This window comes from Vulpes lagopus, chromosome 1, assembly GCF_018345385.1.
Source record: "Vulpes lagopus strain Blue_001 chromosome 1, ASM1834538v1, whole genome shotgun sequence".
Classification (NCBI taxonomy): Eukaryota; Metazoa; Chordata; class Mammalia; order Carnivora; family Canidae; genus Vulpes; species Vulpes lagopus.
The window spans coordinates 173,553,744-173,567,627 of record NC_054824.1 but is presented as its reverse complement, the minus strand read 5'-3'; the positions used below and the strand labels follow the sequence as shown (position 1 = coordinate 173,567,627).

General features: G+C 41.7%; 1 protein-coding gene across 6 annotated transcripts in view; it reads left to right on the top strand.

Moving 5' to 3' along the window:
• The window catches only part of CENPF (centromere protein F), an 84,342-nt gene extending 77,147 nt beyond the window's left edge, over positions 1-7,195 (top strand). For all 6 annotated transcript variants that reach the window (XM_041722889.1, XM_041722897.1, XM_041722855.1 and 3 more), the window contains 2 exons: positions 1,345-1,523; positions 6,236-7,195. In XM_041722889.1, the coding sequence (XP_041578823.1) occupies positions 1,345-1,523; positions 6,236-6,430 (374 nt within the window). In that variant the 3' untranslated portion in view covers positions 6,431-7,195. The remainder of the gene's footprint in view (positions 1-1,344; positions 1,524-6,235) is intronic.
• The last annotated feature ends 6,689 nt before the right edge of the window (positions 7,196-13,884 follow it).

Below are 13,884 nucleotides of genomic sequence, written 5' to 3'. Positions count from 1 at the left end.
CCTAAGTCAACCTTTAAATTGGTATTTCTATTTAGCTTTCTGCATGAGAAAAGGAAAAGGATCTTGTTACTCATGTTACAGCACAAAACGTGCTAGGAGATTTCAAGACCTGTTTGGAATATGATGTTTCTGTGCTGAAAAATCCCCAGATCAAGGACACTCTTTAAGCTTTTTCACCTTTAGTCCAAATCTCACTGGGGTAGGAGGTGAGCTAGGGGATGGGTCCCCTTGGCTGGAGCCACTTACCACTTTTTGTTTTTTTAATTTGATTCCAGTGATCCTTAGAGTGTGGCCCAGGGACTGGGGCTGGTCTAGGTACAGTTTATTACTGGTCTGTGACAAAAAAAAAAGTCATGTTCAGAAATCAAGAGTAAAAGTTGAGAAATCTTCATAGTAATTTGACATTGTAGCAACATGCAAGCACGTCCTGAGTTTTCTTTTGGTTCATTCCTGTTGTGTTAAACAGAAGTATCACTCCACAGCCGGTTGGAATTCACCCCTTCCCCCTCCCCCTTTTGCTCAAAAAAATATCAACACTTATTCTTTGCTATAGATGATTTGAGGAGCCCTGTTCTGAGTAACTCTGGCCCTTAGAAACCCCCAAATAGTTAGCTATCTCTTTCTCGTTGCTTTATTTATAATAAAGTATATTTATTACTTTATTTATAATTAAAGGGTTAATCACAAAAACAAGTGCTACTGTAGTTAGCCACCAACGCGACTCTAGAGGGTGTGTGACATGCCCACTGTTAGCATCATTGGGATTGATTCTCTCCTCTTATGTGCATCATGTTCATTTCCACTGTGGAGGGAGACTGTGAGCAGAAGGTGAAATTTCTCTTTTATGGGGTCAGCTGTCTGCCCCCATCTTGTCTCTGCCTGAGAGTGCTCACCTGAGTGGCAAAGGCTGTTACCGTTTTACCTTTTCTTGTTTTAAATGAGAGCTGGCCTTTGTGTGTGTGTGTTTTCCCTTCCCATTTGATCCTCTGTTTTATATAGCTCCCATCCAAATTTGATGCGGAATCTTGCTGGTATGTCCTTCAGATCTTAGAAAAATGAGAATTAAGACATCCATGTAGAAGAAGAAGCAGGGAAAAAAATTTCTGTTTAATGTTATTTTCCCGTCTTTTGCCATTGTGTTTTCTTGTGTGTCTGGTAAGAAAACCCACTGGTTAGTTGTTTGATTTGTCAACTGTGAAGTTAATCCCTCGTCTGCTGTGGCTAGCAGAAAATGTTCCTGGAGTTACTCTCATATTTGTGGAAACTTTACCTGCTACATCTTGTTTCCACTGTGGATAAAATCGGACCTAGCAATGTTGACAGTGAGTGTTTTTTTGCCCCGAGGGTTTGCTGATATCCCAACAGGAAAGACAAGCCCGTATGTCCTGCGGAGAACAACCATGCCGACTCGGACCAGCCCCCGCCTGGCTGCACAGAAGTTAGCACAGTCCCCCCTAAGTCTCAACAAAGAAAATCATGCTGAGACCTCCCAACCAACAGCTGGTGGCAGCAGATCACAGAAGGTAACTCCTATGAACCTGTACCCGCCGTTCCAAATCCAGGAAATGACAGTGCTACCTGGGCAAGGGTTTGACACTGCGCCCTTCTCCATGCAGCATAAGTGAGCCAGTCCCGAGGACAGTAGTGAGCAGACCTGAGGATAAACTTTACTCTGCAGCAACAATCTCCTCCTTGATCCAACAGGCCACGTAGGGTTTGATGGAAAATGTTAAAAGAGGAGAAATTGTAGATCAGAACTCAAAGGGTTTGTAAGCACGTTTTAAGCAGTATGTTGAAGGAGCTGAAGAGGTCGTCTTTCTTCTGACCACAGGCCTTGCTCACTGCATTGCTTGTTCCATGCTTTTCCCTCTATCCTGTTGCCCTCTCCCCACTGCCCCCCAACAGCTGCTAATTCTTTTTTTCTTCTTTCTTTCTTTCTTTCTTTCTTTCTTTCTTTCTTTCTTTCTTTCTTTCTTTCTTTCTCCTTTACTTTACAGAAAGCAAATATTTCTGTACAGATCCAAAGAAAGGAGCTCTGTTGACACATTTCTCTGTCTTGATTGTTGATGGCAGGGCTATGATCTCAGTGACCTCTATGCACCATGCAAATGGCTCAGCAAATGTTATTTAAAGCATACAGAGGGATCCCTGGGTGGCGCAGCAGTTTAGCACCTGCCTTTGGCCCAGGGCGCGATCCTAGAGGCCCGGGATCTAGTCCCGCGTCAGGCTCCGGGTGCATGGAGCCTGCTTCTCCCTCTGCCTGTGTCTCTGCCTCTCTCTCTCTCTCTCTGTGTGACTACCATAAATAAATAAAAATTTAAAAAAAATCATACAGAATGTTTGCTTTACAGATCTTTGTTCCATTATACTATGAGGCATATGAGCGTTATGTATGCGAAGTTTATGCCTACCCTCGTGGTAGGTAGTATTAGAGAAGAAAGAAGAAAGTAAGGTTTATAGAGCTCTAACCTGCCCAGAGTTAACACTTACTGTCTCGCACCTCCACTCTTCTGTCCAGTGTTTCTCAAAGGGTCACAGGAACATTGTTGGAAGTTGCTGGAATAAGTTTAAGAATTCTAAAAGTCTTGTGATTTTTATTTTGATTGCTTACCTGTTAGAGTTTGCGTAACAATGCAATGTGAGTGGCTTGACCCAGCAGACAAAGCTTTGAAAGTGTAGTAACCACTATTTGTGTAACGGAATAATTCTTTAAGTGAGTGGGTGTGGTCCTCATTAGGAGTTTAGATGCTGAAATACAAAGACATTGGTGAGTAGCTGCATCAAAACAAGAATATATCTATAAATGTTTGTGATATTGTTGTCTGAGAGAGCTGTAAGCATTAAGGAATGAAAATTTTTATTAATTCAGGGGTAAAGAAGGGTCTGAGGTTTTCTTTCACTCCTTAAAATGGGCCCATCCATTACTCGTATTAGAAATATTGACCATTTTGTGCAAATCCTCCCTGTCACCTCCCCTTTCTCCCTTTCTTTTTCTCAGTCATTCCCATTTGGATCTACCTTTTGAATGCTGGTAACAACAAAACACTGAAGAGTGTCTTGGACGAGTCCTTGACTTTCCAATGGCCATAAGAACAGCTGCTTTTCCATAAAGCAACCAGTGTTCCTAAAGAGGGAAGCTTCCAAGCTTGACCAGAGCTATCAACCACCAGATAAGTCCTGACCTGTAGTACAGGTTCAGGTTCTGGTGGAGGCCGCCGTGCCCTTGGATGGGTAACTGACTTGGACCCACTCCTCACTCCTTGATACATGCTAATACCTTTTCCCGCTTGTCTCACACTTTGGGGGATCAAACGAAGTATTTGTTTGGTTCTCTCTCTTTTTTTTAAAGTTGTTTTTATTTATTTGGGGGAGAGAGAGGGAGCACAAGCAGGGGGAGGAGCAGAGGGAGAGGCCGACTCCCTGCTGAGCACGGAACCCAATGTGGGGCTCAATCCCAGGACCCTGAGCTCATGACCTGAGCCGAAGGCAGATGCCTAACTGAGCCACCCAGGCGCCTTGTTTAGCTCTCTTCAAACAAAATCCTGACGCATACATAGTACTCTGTGCCTCCATCCTGTTCAGGTGGCTCACTTATTGTAATTCCTTGCTTAGATACCTGCCTCCTGAGTTGCAGTGTGAGTACTCTAAGGTTCTGATTATGCTTCATGTCTCATACAATGTCAGATAATTCAACCGATTGTTTGTCGAATAACCGAAGCTGCTAATGTTGTCCTTAAAGTGATTACAATAATAGGTGTTTAAAGGCATCTTAGGCAGTCATCTCATGAAATCGCCACATGGGTCATTTCTTTTTCTTCTTTTATGAGGACTCGATGGAAAAGCAGTCTCCATGTGGTGCTCAGACTTAGTAGCTAGGAACAAGAGCTTTGCACACTAGGTGGCCTGCTTTCCACGCTGCTGTGGAGTCTGTCGAGTACAGAGTCGTAACCATGGTTTCCTGCAGATTTGTGTTCCGTGCTTCGGCTACAGACTGCAGCCGGCACCCGCAGTTATGAATTGCTAAGCAGTTTTTGTGCACTTGTGCAAATGAATGGGGGTGGTTCCTCTTGAGAGAGGGTCACGGGAGACTTCATGGTTAGATGCAAACTCTTCAAAACCCAGCCTATTGATTTTTAATTTAATTCAGCATTTTCTGAGTCGCCTTATAAAATGCTTGCCTCATTGGTTAAGCAAATTTCCTCATTCAGTTTGAAAAATACAGAGCCAAGGTATTGTTTCTTTCCTAAAGCAGTTGCTTAGAAACTCAGGATTATGAGCCCTCGCCTGAAGTGACTGGCTGAGGTCTGAGAGAGACATTTCCCTCCGTCATTTAGCAGGACCTTTAGTGACATCTGTCAGATTCAAGGGGGGGAGATGCAAAGTAGGTGAGGATCATTCTCTGTTATGTCTCCAGAATGAATAAGCCCAGGAGCTCATGGTTTGGTGGGGACAAGCAAGTCATGATTGTAGACTTGATCTGAACCTTGGGTTGGTGGTCAGTGCCAGAGGACCTGCCACTAAATTGTGGAGGATGATGGTGATGCCGTCACCACAGCATCGGTCAGCAGTCTAGGGGGGCCTTGTGTTTCTTACTATGAATGGGGTTCATTTTCACTGAGCCATCCATGTGCTCGTGCCCTGGCCGCTGTGGCTGCAGACAGAGTTTGTGAGACAGTCAGGGTAGGGTACACTTAATAGTTTAAATACTTGGTGACCTCATCTACTTATATAGACAAGTCTGAGGCCTACTAACCCACATGATGGTCAAATTCAGTTTAAACTGATCACAAACTATAATTTCCTCAGTTCAGTATCAGAGAAATTAGGGTCTAGAGGCAGAAGCCAACCGGTGGGCTTTGGCTATTTAATTGGAATTAAGAAAGAGTTTTACTGGCTCAAATATTCTTTTCCCAATGTGAATGATCTCTATCTCCATGTCTTTTTTAAAATAGTGAACCCAGAGATCTGACATTCCTGCATCCGATGGGTTCACGGGAAATGCCTGTCTTTTGTCTCACTTTCTACTTAAAAAAAAAAAAAAAAAAAAAAAGAATGCCAGTAGAACTCTGTTTTTTTTTCCTTCAACTTTCCATGGATGGTAATTTTCCACTAAGTCCCAATCCTTAGAGGCTGCTCTTTTTAAGCGTCCTGCACATAATCTGAGTTAGAGGCAGGCTTTCCAGGGATTTGATCTGTTGGCCAGATTGACCATGTTTTCTGTAACGAAAAGTATTTAGCTGCCTTTTACAACCGCGTACTTCCTATGGAGAGAATATAAATGGGGAAGTCATTTCCATTCCCTTCTCCTGCTGCTCCAGGAGGTCACCAGAGTCCTCCACTGTCACATAGCCCCTCCCCACTGTTGGGACAGACTACGAGTCGCCCTTGTGAGGAATGTCCTTCCTCTTTACCTTTTAAAGATCTTCCTGCTGGAATCCTCCACTCCGGCCTTTAACTTGGATTAAATGAAGCTTTTGTAGCCTTCATCCATCTTGCTCCTCTTTTTCTTTCCTGATCCCGTATTCTTTGTCACGACTGTGGAAACCTCAAGAAATCTTGACTCTCTACCAGCTACCCTGCCCTCATGCCTGCTTCTTAATGTCTCACATTTTCTGAAATCCCTCTTTCTCTTGAAAGGCAGGGCATCAGAAAGGGGATTTACTCTTTTTTGGACTTTTATTGTTTATCCTGCTATAATCTAAGTTCAGTATGGAAACAAAAATGTAACTGGGATGTTTAACATGACACTGTAGGAGGAATAGGTTCTAGGTCTTTTAAACGTTGTGAGTAATGTTTCCACCCTAAAAAGGAAGTCTTAGGCATCTGAATTACATTCATTTGGGTGACAGCAAGGACCCACTTAGGCCAAATGAAGGCTGGCTTGGGTTCTCACTCAGGCATATCTTGAACATTTACCGGGTAGTCAAGCATATTTTGGGCACTAGGAATGTAATGATAAAGAGGACATCATCTTTGCCCTCAAAAAAGCCTATCTTCTGATCTGAGAATGTCATACTCGCCTTTTTTTGGCCATCAGAGGTGTTGAGGAAAGCTTGACACATCAGAGTTCAGGTCTGACACCCTCCTAGCTTCTGTTAGGAGTGAAGAGGAAATGGTAAAACTGTACAACATCTGCAGAAGAAGGACTTAACCTAAAATTTGGCCATATAAGCACTTTATTTTCACATTGTAGAGATGTGTGATTCAAACCTCTAACAAAGATGCTTTGTTACAGGTCAAGGTTGCTCAACAAAGCCCAGCGGATTCAAGCGCTGCATTCCGAGAACCCACCACGCGGGTCAGTAACCTTCCTGAGAGGAGTTCGGCCGACAGCCCCAGGGAGGGCCTCAGGGCCAAGCGAAGCCGGCTCGCCCCCAGCCCAGAAGCTGTCCCCGAGTCCAAGAGCAGCGAGAATTGTAGGGTCCAATAGAAGTGACCCTGTGTGTCAGGACCCTGGAAGGTGGCAGTATTTAACCAGAAGAGCATGTGCCTGCAGGGGCAGTTGTTTCCTCAGGGAGCACGTTATCAGTGGGAAGAAAACATTTCCTTATAAATCTAAATATATTGTACCCTTTAGCTCCCCCATGTCTAAGTATTGGAAAAGTTTGGAAGCACTGATCGACAACTCGTCACTTAGTGTAAATGGCGCTGTATAAAGCTTTTTGGTAATGTTGCACTTACGTGGCAGGCACTGTGTAACGACTTGTGTTTGTATGTGGATTTTGCCCTGAGACAACCCAAAATACATCCTCTACTTCCAGTGAGCAGCTCCCAGGAAGATACAAACTTCTGCTTTATGATGTATCCTATGTGTAGAGCTAGGCATGAAATAATTTTAGATCAAGAATTTCTTTGAGCTGAGAGTAAAATGAAGGAAAATCATGCACACATATACACATGTGGATGTACATATGGGGTTGAGTTCATCCTTATCTTCCAGTGTGTTTTCTAAATGTTTGCCGATTGAACCTGTGCAGATTTGTGTGTGTGGGTGATGGGAGTTGTGTGTTTATTTCCAGTGGGCCTGCTTGCAGGCACCTCGAAGATGTAGTATATCAAGTTTTCTGTCCTCTTACTGTTTCTTCCTAAGACCAGTTTGTTACTGTTCTTTTAGTATGTGTTCTCATAAACAGTGAACTTGTGTTAAAATAGGGCATTTTTTTTTCCTAATAAAATAAATCACTTTTGTGTTCTGTAAAAATGATTTCTAAATATAAATGCATTATGGGCATTGATATGATTTCTTGCTAATGTCAACAGGCTCTTGTAAAAGACTTTTTAACAAATGATACTAGTATATTTGTGAATACATTAAGTTATATTAGAAGACGTGATTTGGAATGTGGGTCATGAAGACTACATAGGAATTAGACAGGAATAATATGTCCAGCCAGTGCCTGGCACATTGTGTGTACCCATTAAATTGCATCAGCAAGGATACAAATATGTGGTATTTTCCAGCTCGTTTATTGATGACAGGGTTTGAAAATATGCAGGCATTATGAGCCATATCAAATCCCAAAACTTTGGAACAAGGCCTTTTGTCCTTGAATCAGGGTAAAAAAACTTTTCCAGGCCATGAGCTAGTAAGATAATTTGCTCTTGGCTTTCAGTTCAGACTGATGTATAAACCTTGACAAATACTGTCATTTATATTTTAAAATTGGCCTTTGTAAGGTGGCCTCTATTGTTGAATAATGCTTCAATAATATTAAGCTACTTAGTATTCATCTGTTGAAAGTGATATCCTGACTTTCCTCTTTCTTCAGTTGCTCCGGGTTGTGGTCTGGTGCAATATCCTTATCATAAATCATCCCAAGGCTGCCATGTGCTCAAGGGCACGGCCCGGAGTAGACATCGCTGGGGTCAGGCCATCAGCTTTGTTGGCTGTCTCCAGTTATTGGAAGATTCCACTCAGTAGGACTCGCTGAGTAGTTCCATGGGGTCCTTCATCTTTTCCTAGGTGGACCGTAGCTGCTGCTCCTTGTTACAGAGAATACTTGGCATGCCTTCCATTTTTGTAATTGTTCACAGTCGTTATAAATGGGCAGCCAGGACACTTAAGTATTCTTTTCCTCAAGCTAACAATACCCCTTATACCATGAGCCAAGCTGCATATAGGATGGAAAGTAAATACTCCACAGTCCTAACTCTGAGGTACTTGATAAGCCAGTTAAGTCACAGATAAGATCCCAGATGACAAATCATATGGAGAAATAGATCAATTTCAGAGATCCAGGAGTCATTTCTCAGTCTGTATGGTGAGGGGCTTTCCGGAGAGGATTTTTGAATCTTGAATATTCTGTAGAAACTCAGTCCTTTGGGAATTATCAACAGTTCCAAAGGGACCTCATCTTTAATTAAAAGGGAATAAAAGCCAACATTTAATTGTAGCCTGATTTCCTAAGAATCACCCCTCCACCCCTTTATTAACCTTTGAGATTTATTTGTGGTTTTTCTCATTTGTCCTCACTCTATTTATTTTGTTGGAACTATGAACTTTACCTGGAAAGAAGTCAAAACACTTCTTCCCAGGGGCCCCTAACTTTAGGAGAGGTGGGAGCCCTGTTCCACTTCCCAACTGGTTTGAGTCAGGGCAAAAACTTCTATCTACTCTTAGGGTGACTGAGCACATCAGTCTTAGGATTTACAAGTTAGTTCTTCCAAAGTCATTCGGGCTATGATAGGATGTTCTGAAAGTAGCATAAATGGGAGATAAACTGACCAATTCTTTTGATTCATTGGTTTAATACACCACAGTCAGAAGTTGAACTAATCATTGGCATATATTTTATATTTCTCATTCATTTGTGGTTGACAGAGGGAGTAGAATTGTTTCTTCAGGAGGACACTAAGTGCCTGGAATTGGTAGTTACCAACTGGTGTAGTCGAGCTGTGCTCTCCCTCTCATTCCTGTCCTATAAGCAGAACTTCCTTTAGAGGAAGGGGCTTTATCTTGGTTCACTGACAAGAGAGAATACTCAGAAGAGAATTGGAGTGCTTCAGAAGAACCAGACCATTCTACTTGGAAAAGCCCAAGGACCAAAAACTAGAATCCCACCTTCAGGTGGCGCCATGTATCTAATGTTATGATTAGATACATGAGCTATGGCTCAACTACTGGAACATCATGTGGAAATTACATGCATTTTACAGTGTTTTTACACTTGTGCTCAAACCTTAACACCTTTGCGAGGTAGACATTAGGATCTCCATAGGCTGAGATTAAGAGACCTGGGTAGAACTACTGACTCCTTCATTGGAGGAGATCTTGTTTATAATAATGACAATGAGTCTCACAACAACCTTGCAAAGTGGGGATTATCCTCATTGGATAAAAGATGAAATAGTCTCAGGGAGTTGAGGTATTTCAACTTCAGTTACGTAACTGTAGAGCCCAATCTCTTGTGTGTATTGTGCTTGTGTAGAGGCAGGTTGTGCCAGGATAATTCTGACAACACAGATATTCAAGAGATAGAAGGAGCTTTTCTGGGCAATGAAGATGTCCTTAAGTCTTAAGATGATGGCATCAGGTTATGATCTCAGGGTTGTGAGATGGAGCCCCACATGGGGCTCTATGCTCAGTGTGGAGCTGGCTTGTCCCTCCCCCTCCCCCTGCTTGCATTCTCTCTTTCCTTCAAATAAATAAATAAATCATTATACTAGTGAGAAGTGTCAGAATGCTTGGGCTCTGCATATGGCCTTTGGCAAATAATATTATGCCTCAGTTTCCTCTGGTAAAATTGGAATAATAATACCTTTTGAAATTGTCATGATGATTAAATTAGTTGATATTTAACTATACATATGATTTGCAAATAACAAAATGGTTATTCTATATACAGATAATTTCACGGATGATTTTTAAAAATAATACAGCTTAAAATTTTTAGATAAATCTGTTAGATTTATCTACACATTAATTTCAGATTAAGTTCTGCCCTACAAAATTCTCACTATTTTCAATATCACCAATGCTTATATTGCAAATGAATGTAATCGCTATTGGTTTGTACATATCATTCAATTACTGGTCTTGCAAATTAATCATCCACTGGTTTTGTTTTTTCTTTGGCTCATTAAAAATACCCAAAGAAAACAATTACTGCAATTAAAGAGTTGTATTGCTGACGGTTATATATAAATTAGTTGTCTGGAACTTGGAACAACATTACAGATTGTGCCTAAATATAAGCTCAGGTAGTCCACTGAGCTCATGGTATGTTAAATGGCAATTAGATTTGTTTCAGTTATGCAGAACCTACAACTCTCAACATTGTTTTTTTGGTTTTGTTTTTGTTTTTTTTTTTTTTTATATTTTAAGCATTGGGTGGCCAGAAACTCCTTTTTCTACCTATTAGCCATTGTCCAGTGTGACCCATTCTCTTCCCCCAAAATTTGTGGTGCTGGACAGGAATTGTCTAGTGATCCCAGCAGAGAGTAATGGGTGCATAGATTCCTGTCCACCACATTTCTAACAGCAGCTGCTCCTGGTATGAAAGGAAAAGTGATGGCTTTTATGTTGGCTCTGATGCTGCAGGCAAGGTCCGTCCTGTGTAATGCTGATGTATTTATGTGAGTAAATATAAGTGATTTGTTCTATTGATGTTTCGGAAAATCACAAGGAGACATATCCTCAGACTTCATACATTTTTGTTCACTTGCAGATGGGAGTTCCAGCCCACAAAATTCTCACAGCCCCCATCCCCTCAAAGCAAAGAACGTGGCTAATGAATAAGATTACTGTACTTTCTTATTCCCCTCTCCTCTAGGGCACCTTGACGTTGCTTAGAGGGTAATGTTTATCTGCATAAAAATACCATATTTGCCAAATGGAATCCTTGCAGTTTCAAATGCTTCATATCCTTTGATAGTCAATAATCTAGTGAAGTAGGTCCTATTTTACCCACTGAAGAAGAGACCTAAAGAGGTTATTAAGTTTATGGCAAAACAAAACTGAGGCTCTGGTCTTGATTCCCAGTCCAAGGCGTGTGATAGAGAGTAAGGAGAGTAAGTAGATTTCAGGAGGCCCAGAAGCCAGATGCTGGCCTGACAAGTTCTTTTTCGAATCCAATTCAGACACCCAATAGGGGGAGGTTTCCTTCTTTTACAGCTCCAGACAACTCAGCACCTAAGGAGTGTGCTTTCTTTAACTTCATTTAACCCTTTGAGGTAGTCAGGGACTTGGCATTGGGGTTTCCAGCAAAAATTACACTGTTGTCATAATAGGGGATTTCTCTTCTTCCACTTTTCCTTTTCCCCCAGTGGTGCTTTTGCAAGGAGGTAGGAAATGGCAGCTTTCCACAGTTACAGACTTTTTAGTGCAACACTAGGATATTCCTGAATTTTAAATGTGAACAGATTCTCTTGGTGTTGAAATCACAGCTGCGTTATCTCACAGAGCATTTGCTGGGCTCATGCCCTCTCCTTCCCGCTAGACCTTGGGCAGTCCACATGAGGGTGTTATTTGTCCTGAATGCCAGCTGCTTGTCAGTTTAATGGCCATATTCTTGGACCTAGGCCAGCAGAGGGTCACGAGGGTGCCCTGTGCTACCCCACAACGCTTTGTCCCTTTTGTGCTATTTATGGGCAGCCTTCATCTTATGGCTGCACAGCAGGCTGGTGGTCACTTGGAATCATAGACGTGTGGGGAAGGAACCAAGTGCCCCTGCTCTGGTTTGTAAACAGGTGTATTAAGTGTGCAGACCATTTTCCTTCTGAAACAGCCACAGCTCAAAGCGAAGAGGTGAGTTCCATCTTGGTTCTGCCCAACTAGTTTTTTCAGAGGTTGATTATTCAATTTATGAGACAATCAGGGTCTCCCTCCATGTGGAAACACCACATGTTCACGGACTTGCAAGTATCATATTTTAATGGCAGAACTAATAAATGGAGGATATCCCTCATTCCTAGAATTTAAAACAAGTATTCTTATTGAGATTTACTGCAGATTCCACTTACCAATCTGTTGTTATGAGAGCCAGAAGCCCAAATTAGCAACCTAAATCTTGTTCCAACATGTATAACAAAATTAGATTTTTCCCCCCTTGAGGTTGTCATAAACTCGTTTAAGAAGAGAATATGTTGGTTTGGAAGAGTCTCACACTGATTTCCCAAATGTGGCTTAGGTTGTAGTCAATGAAGAGTTATTTTTTAGACCACCATCGGCCAAGTTTTTTTTTTTAATCCCAAGACAGAAATTTTTTGTTGCTGTGGCAGAGATAGTTGCTTGCTTACCCAACTGTTAGTTCTACTTTCTTGCCTGGAGAACCCCACTCTTGTTCAGGTGTTGGCAGCCTTTGCTCACCTGAGGCCCCGCTCCCAGGAAAGGAATGTAATTAGCATAAGTCAATTATGGTCCTGCCACAGTCTTTTGCCAGTGACTGTTATGATAACCACTCAGCAGTAACCAATCCTGAGGCCAGAAATAAAGCATTTCCACAACACAAGATGTCAGATCAGAAAGATGGGGTCCTTGATAACTGTGTTAAGCCTCTGAACAAACCTTGGACTTCTTGTCGTGTCAGAAAAACAAACATACAAACAAACAAACAAAAAAAACCAACCACCATTTCTCTTTAAAGCAACTTCCAGTAGGAAATTCTTTTACTTCACCCACAAGCAACCTGATATCATTGCAAAGCCTGTTTTCTAATTTTTTGGTTAGTCAACCTCTACACTCATTATACTTTCTTTGAGTTTGGCCTGCTTCTATCTGAGCAGGAGACAGCCCTTTGAAGCCCATTCGCTTAATGGTCTTCCTTTCACCAGGCCTGTCATGAAAAGCAATTCTGCTAAATTGGCCCAGGGCACTCGTTTGAAACCTATGTCATATATGAAACGATGTGAAGAAACCGCATAGCTTTCTAATGCCTCTTGATGCAAATCTTTATTCACTATTCTACTTAAGGTGGTTTTCCTAAACATCAGGTGATCTATAATAGCTAGAAGCCCAAAATCAAAGGAATCGTGGAGGATCCATAACTTCTATTATAACAACATGGTTTCGTTGTCTGGATTTTCTTTATCTCTTTGAAGATGAAGACATTGAGGTCCCAAAGAAGAAACAGGTTTTTTTTTTTCTTTCTCTGCAACCCACACTCTGTCCTAAAACCTAGATTCTAACTACTCAGATGGTGCTTTTCAAAAATTGAGCATGCGGCCAGTCAATGTGAATAGATATTTACAGTTTTTTGTTTCTTTTTTTTTTCTAAAAGTGCTCATTCATGGCACTGAAAGGAATAGCAAGTTTGAATCACATTAAGAAAATTAGATCTTGCATTCTCTGCAGATGGAATATTCCCTCCATTCTGCTGTGGCCTTAAAGACCAGGCCATGATACAAGGGAACCCAGTAGGGAAACTATGATTAGATTGCCAGCTGCACAACGAGGTATGTGTGCGCATGTTAATGGAATAGCCATTGGGACAGACACAGAGGGCATGAACGCCCAATGTTTCTGGTGGCAGAACCACAGAACCTTAACACTTCCCTCACCAGGCTTTTCCCGCAAGCCAAAGCCCACTCAAAACTCTGCCTCTTTATATACCCTAGGGCTTCTCTTTAAGTAGTTCTTGAACATAGCTGTGCATGTATGCCTTTGACACAATTTGGTCTCCACATGAAAAAAAAAATTCAGGTACAACGTGTCAGGTACAACCATGTTGTATTTGAAGATCTCCTCCTTTCTTCTCCCAGACTCCTACTTGAATTCGAATCCACTTACGGAAACCAGAACAAAATCAGAAGGTGAATATCAACTTTTTCAAATCACTTCCAGCTATTTCCTTAAAATGACAGTGGATGGGAGCCCTGCCATATTACATTAGAGAAACGAGCCACTTGACAGAAACTGAGTTTTGGAGACAAATTTAATCATAAGGT